General features: G+C 41.9%; 1 protein-coding gene across 3 annotated transcripts in view; it reads right to left on the reverse strand.

The window, feature by feature from the left end:
• The window catches only part of LOC111971721 (uncharacterized), a 233,612-nt gene that overhangs the window by 177,570 nt on the left and 48,840 nt on the right, over positions 1-7,202 (reverse strand). The window contains exon 3 of one of the 3 annotated variants that reach the window (XM_023998544.3): positions 267-1,727. The exons of 1 other annotated variant lie outside the window; for it this stretch is intronic. In XM_023998544.3, coding sequence (XP_023854312.2) covers positions 552-1,727 — 1,176 coding nt within the window. In that variant the 3' untranslated portion in view covers positions 267-551. Of the gene's footprint in view, positions 1-266; positions 1,728-7,202 lie in introns of those variants that run through there. One more of the 3 variants, XM_070446409.1, reaches the window with a different exon arrangement.

Here is a 7,202-nt window from a genome sequence, read left to right on the forward strand (position 1 = left end):
AGGACCAGAGAGAGAATAGAGACATAATATCCAAGTTGTGTCAGTGAAAATGTTGAGTACAACGAGCATTCATAAGTTGTCCAAAATGTAAAGTACAAAGCTGCCCCAAGAAACTACCCATAAGTAGTACTTTACAACCACTGACGTTAGAGGCAGTGAGCAATCCTGCAAACTGATTTTGGTAACAATAACATTCATAAAGCTAAATGTTAAGTTGAAACCAGTAGTAATAGAGTGTGAAACAATAAATTTGTTATGAATAGTAAAAGATTATATTCTTTGGAGTTTACATTCATGGGGAATAGGCTGGCTTTCCTGGGGCTTACATATTACGTCACACCCCGCGAAAACATCTTCCAGGATGACTTCGGCATTTTTATGGGTTTWATGTAATAACTTGAAAAATTGAAAAGTGAGGTAACTTTGCATTGGGACTTTTGAKYCGTATACTAATGCAAATCCATGTTACATTCAGTTATGTTTATGCTACCTACCCTTTAATGCAGGTTTTGATCTAAACTTCAGAAGCTATCAAGTGGAATGATTACTTTCTATGTTAATAGAGTGGGATGGTTTTTCTGCTGGTGTATCCTGAGGTAGCTCCTCTCTGTGAACTTCTTCCCGCATTGCGTACAGGCGAACTGCCTCTCTCCTGTGTGGACCTTCAGYTGTATCTTCAGATTYTCCTGGCGGGAGAACCTCTTCTCACACTGGGGGCAGCTGTAAGGTTTCTCCCCTGTGTGGACCCTCTGGTGCCTCTTGAGGTCACGAGCCTGGGCGAAGCGCATATGACACTGGGTACAGCTGTAGGGTTTTACCCCTGTGTGGACCCTCTGGTGGATCTCCACCTTCTGGAGGCAGCTGAATCCTTTATTACAGAACATGCAGAGGAACCGTTTCTCTTTACCATTGCCTGATGTGGCTCCCCCTCCCTGAGCCTGGGCTCTAGCCCTGTCGTTTGAGTTCAATACCTGATCGAAAAGGACGCGGCCTTGTGAATCGGAAGGTCCCATCGAAGTGGACACTGGGRCGCYATCCCTGAGCGAATGTAAAGGGGATTGGATCGCGACATTTGGATTGGTCTCTAAGCTTTCCCTGTAATCTAAGAAATCTCTWCCCTGGGACTGTCCGTCTCCTAGGTGACTATCTGCATTCCATGTGGGAGGAATGTCGCCCTCCACTTTCACAGTCACCTCATCTACCACCATAACCTCCACTTTCTTGTCCTGGCACCCTTCAGAGTATACACTACTACTGTACCGGTTCCAGTCCCCTCTAGACAGATCAGTCTGTGTCTCTAAGCCCAAGGATATGTTGCTAGCGTCCGTCTCTGTAGTGTAAGAACAAGACAGATCATCACCGCCAGTGTCTAGCGCGTCACCAACATCTCCATGGGAATAAACTGTCCTCTGGCTCTGGTGAAATACCGGTAAGTACTCTGAGCCGGGAGCAGGAGGACAGCCCAGTCTCTCTGGGTCTGATCTGTGGTCATATCCTGTGTGTAAGAGCCTGTGTGTTTCAGTTAAAGTCTCAGTGTTGATCTCTGACGGTGTTCGGTGTTCCACTGACCCGATGCTGCATCGGATCCTGGGCAGTGCTGGGTCCTCCGTGGCTACAGGGGCCGCTCTAGTCTGGGTCTRTCTGCTGTGTGGTGGGTCCTCTCTTTCAGTCTTCTCCTGCTTGACCAGAGACGATCCTCCAGGACCTGCAGCCTCTGCATCTACAGACTGACAAGAAGAGAGGTGGTACAGGAGTCTAATTGGATAACAACGTTGTAGGAAAGTCTCACAAGCTCCCATATCCTCCTGAGACCCAGCAATTAATTTTTATGTTCTTTAATGGACATTAGTTTTTGATCGTATCGCTAAGGCCATACATGCCACTGTGTTAGGTCCTGTTGTACCTATGAGAGGACATTTTGGGATTTTCAATTATATCACGTGTAGCGGTGCCACCTTCATAATTCTTTCTTGTGTGTAATTATAATTTTTTAGTATGATATTTAAATTGGTAAACAGGTAAATATCTCAGGAARAGTGTGAGTTTTCAGAGCAGTGGAATAATTTTCACATGAAATAAGATCTAAATAAGAGCTTGTTAATAAATGTTGTCTGTTCATATTTACTATCAATTGATGTCATAATGCACTAAGATCAATACAGATAAAAAAATATTAATATAACTTTTTTCTTTTTTTGCACCCAAATGCATTTTTTTTTTTTTTTACACCACACTTTAGGATCTCTGGACTATGGCAGATAAATGTGGATGTACATTTCAGTTCGCTGCAGCTACTGACTGGAACGAGCTGCACACAATATTCAAACTAGACAGTTTTAACTCAATTCTTCATTCAAAGACACCATCATGGACACTCTGACAGTTGTGGCTGCTTTGCGTGAGGTATTGTTTTCTGTACCTTCTTGCTGTTGTCTGTGCCCAATAATGTTTGTACCATTTTTGCATTTGTGTGTCATTGTGTTGTGTTGCTGCCATGCTATGTTGTCATCTTAGGTCTCTCTTTATGGTAGTGTTGTCTCTTGTCGTGATGTGTATTTTGTCCTATATTTATTTTATATCCCAGCCCCCATCCCCGCAGGAGGCCTTTTGGTAGGCCGTCATTGTAAATAGAATTTGTTCTTAACTAATTGCCTAGTTTAAATAAAGGTTATATATAATTTTTAAGTGAATAGCTTAGGGTAGTGATGGGCATTTGAAATGATTTCACTATTTAAATAATTATATTTTTTAGGATATCCGGATTCATGCGTTTTAAAGAATGTATTTTATTGGTTTATTCAATGGAGATTTGAGAGAAGGTGCGCTATGCTAAGGGTGGGGAGGGTTGAGAGAGGAGCAGGGGCCGGTGTGTGTAGCACTGAGGGAGAAAGAGAAAGTAGCCAAACCAACTCGGGCTAGTTAGACAAACTTGTTCTGCCAGAGTTTATCTGTCATGCCATCCTTGTAGTGCATGTAATGACTGCATCGTTGTAAAAAGCTAGCTAGCTACAGTAGCCAGCTAAATTGCCAGCCAGCTAGCTAAAGTAGCAAGGCTAATTGAGGCTATTTACTGTGCTTCCATCCTTGTTTACAACTCCATTCATATGAAACAGCATCTGTTGGTTGATCATTGTAGCCTACTCCTCATTTAGCCAGCTTAATTCCGTAACTTAATTTCCTTTTGCATTGAGTAGAAAGCTCCCACTTCACTTGCTACCATGGTTCCTCTTGAATGACATACAATAACAAGCTACAAATCAAATAATGTTATTTTGTCACATACACATGGTTAGCAGATGTTAATGCGAGTGTAGCGAAATGCTTGTGCTTCTAGTCCGACATGCAGTAATAACCAACGAGTAATCTAACCGAACAATTTCACAAAATCCTTAACACACAAGTGTAAAGGATGAAGAAATATGTACACCAGTGTGAAACGTGTGTAAGCTAACGGTGCAGTCTTTTTTATGAGGCACTCTGTCATAACAGTTTTATTAAAACGTTGAATGTAATGATCTATCCTTGCAGGCTATGCAGCAGTGTCACATAGATCATTATTATTATAGGACACTGCCTTAAAAAAATCTTAAATGAATACTCTCCTAGTAATCGAATTTACTAATCTTGGATATTCAAATAACCATGCCATCTCTAGCTGAGGGTACCTTCTGAAATAAACGGCACACTAACCTCTATCAGATAACGTGTTGGTTGAAGTTCACTCCCCTCATCAACAGTGATTGGTTGGTCATCTCTCCATGTATTGTGTCCGCTCGCTTCACAAAGCTCCTGTGGCCTCAGGGAGTATTTCCTTCACTGAGAGTTATTGTGGGAAAAGAGGTCTTAGTAGAGCCCGACCTATATGCGCAAGTAGCTAAGTAAGTTAATCAGGTGAACTTATTGGCCTACCCGGGTTGTTCAGTTGTGAAGGTACTGATCCCAGCTTGCTCCCTCGTGAACTACAATCTCGACGCTGTTTAATCCAGACACTCTCTAAACGCAAAATGCGCCTCACTTGCTATAGTTTTGGAACCTTTAACGTAACCTTCATATAAGCGAGAAATAATATTTCAAATAAAAAATATACACTTACTGTGCAGTTTAGCAAGTTGCACCTTGCTGTTTCAAACACTGCCTCGGCTACGACACATCCCTCTCACTTGCGCTAGCATTTCCATTGGACCATTCCATTCCACATTTCCTGTGTTTCTCAAAATACATCCGGGTGCAACTTGCAAGTGTACATTCTATATTTGAAAAATAATGTATTGCTTATATGAAAATTTCGTTTTTTTTTACTGCTCTAATTACGTTGGTAACCAGTTTATAATAGCAATAAGGCTCCTCGGGAGTTGTGATATATATGGCCAATATAACCACGGCTAAGGCTGTATCCTGGCACTCCGTTGTATATTGCCATATATCACACCTCTTCGGGCCTTATTGCTTAAATAACCTTTTCGTCTATTTGAATGGGCTAACTAAGACCAATTCTGAGGTAACACATCTGAACATGCGTGCAGAGGAAGGGGGCGACAGGCACTGCAAATATACCTCTTGCCATTCCTCTGTATCGGTCGAGGATCTTGACACTACTGGGACTGCGGAGGACGCGCTCTCGAATTGTCCTCTCTGCGCGCTCCCGTGCCACCTTCTAGTTCAAGTAGCTGTAGTTCCTCCGCAATGCCCTGTTATCATTCTGGCTTTGAGTTATTCCAAACAACACTGCATATTCGTCGTCTACGAGTTTACAGATCTCTGCAACGGCTGCATTCGCTAGCACCTCATAATGGAGTATTGAGTGTGAAAAACCACACCGTCACAGTTTGCCATTGTTAACGTCAGCAACTAGCAAACTAGCGTTACGAAGATAACATATGAACAAAGTCCTGTCTCCAACGCYAATTACACACTACCTGTGGTAAGTTTGATGCTGTGCAGTTACATTTGTCATATTTTGAGTTCAGCGTGTTAATAAACGTCGAAATAAAAACGCTAACGGGGAAATTGTTCTTGGTCACTGTTCACTTCCGTTTACACTTTAAATGAAATTCTTATTGGTTGGTGTCATGGCTCAAAGGGTGTGGTTAAATGAAAAGGGTGCGCGCACRGTTCTTTGAAACACGGTACTGCTRTATATACTGAACAAAAATATAAACGCAACATGAAACAATTTCAAAGATTTTACTGATACAGTTCATATAAGGACATCAGTCAATTGAAATMAATTCATTAGGCCCTAATCTATGGATTTCACATGACTCGGAATACAGATCTGTTGGTCACATTAAAAAWAGGTAGGGGCGTGGATCAGAAAACCAGTCGGTATCTGGTGTGACTACCATTTGCCTACTGCAGCACGACATCTCCTTTGCATAGAGTTGATCAGAATGTTGATTGGGGCCTATGGAATGTTGTCCCACTCTTCAATGGCTGTGCGAAGTTTCTGGATATTGGCGGGAACTGGAACACGCTGTCATACATGTCGATCCAGAGCATGCTCAATGGGTGACATGTCTGGTGAATATGCAGGCGATGGAAGAACTGGGACATTTTCAGCTTCCAGGAATTGTGTACAGATCCTACGGTATCTCTGTGCATTCAAATCACAATAAAATGCAATTGTGTTCCTTGTCCATAGGTATGCCTGCCCATACCATAACCCCAACTGCCACCATGGGGCACTCTGTTCACAACGTTGACATCAGCAAACCGCCGCCCACACAACTCCCTTAACTGGAGGCATATGTGGCATTGTGTTGTGTGACAAAACTGCACATTTTAGAGTGCCATTTTAAATGGTCTGTGGAGACAATAAAATGGCACTCTAAAATGTGCAGTTTTGTCACACAACACAATGCCACAGATGCCCCAAATTGAGGGAGCGTGCAATAGGCATGCTACTGTAGGAATGTCTGCCAGGGAATTGAATGTTAATTTCTCTACCATAAGCTGCCTCCAACGTCGTTTTAGAGAATTTGGCTGTACATCCAACCGGCAACTCATGTATGGCCACTCATCACATATGTGATGATCATGCTGTTTAATCAGCTTCTTGATATGCCACACTGGACAGGTGGGTGGATTATCTTGGCTAAGTAGACATGCTCACTAACAGGGATGTAAACAAATTTGTGCAAAACATTTAAAAGAAATAAGCTTTTTGTGCGTATTGAACATTTCTGGGATATTTTTCAACTCATGAAACATGGGACCAARACTTTACATGTTGRGTTTATATTTTTGTTCAGTGCAAATGCATATTCCCATTAAACTGATTGAGATTAATTAAATTATTGTCATGGAGATGCTGTTTGGACGTTTGGTATAACGTGACCAATTATCATACATGGTTGACAGTGAAGGCCTATTTTGAAATGATATAGCCTATTCCTAACTTGGTTTTTAAGGGGATTTAAAAATATAAACAATAGATTGAATTTACGAACACAATCTGGAATGCCAAATTCAGAGCATACATGTACGATGACATGGTCTCATTTATCAAGATCAAATCCGAGCTGGAGATAGTTCACATCCGAAACGGCAGCAAAACAAAAACATGATCTCTCCCAAGTCGCACGCTTCTGACTTCCTGAATTGACGGTCATGTCAAAGAAAATAGGTCTTATTTCACGTCAAGAACAAGATAAACGCATGATTTCTCCTCTGACGTACTCTTGACACCCAGAGGAAGGCGTACAAGGTGTGTTCCGGGTCATAAGTGGCATGACCATGTATAGGCAGAGTGTTGAAGCGAGCATAACATCTTGCATTTTACTTCCTGGTCGGGGAAAGTGCTGCCAAAGGGACTTGTGTTCCCACTCAGAGAAAAAATTAAAACGTTTTTAGAAACTTGAGACTCTTTTCTATCCAATACTATTAACCATATGCATATTGTAAGATCAGAAAATTGATTAAAAGGCCCGTTTGAAAATGTGCGCATATTTTCCAGTTTTTCCAATTCGCCCCCTCCAGCCCCAAAGGTCTGGGGAGGCATATGTGGCATTGTGTTGTGTGACAAAACTGAACATTTTAGAGTGCATTTTAAATGGTCTGTGGAGACAATAAAATGGCACTCTAAAATGTGCAGTTTTGTCACACAACACAATGCCACAGATGCCCAAATTGAGGAGCGTGCAATTGCATGCTACTGTAGGAATGCCAGGGAATTGAATGTTAATTTCTCTACCATAAGTCCG

This window comes from Salvelinus sp. IW2-2015, linkage group LG13 (genome assembly GCF_002910315.2).
Source record: "Salvelinus sp. IW2-2015 linkage group LG13, ASM291031v2, whole genome shotgun sequence".
NCBI classification, from domain to species: domain Eukaryota; kingdom Metazoa; phylum Chordata; class Actinopteri; order Salmoniformes; family Salmonidae; genus Salvelinus; species Salvelinus sp. IW2-2015.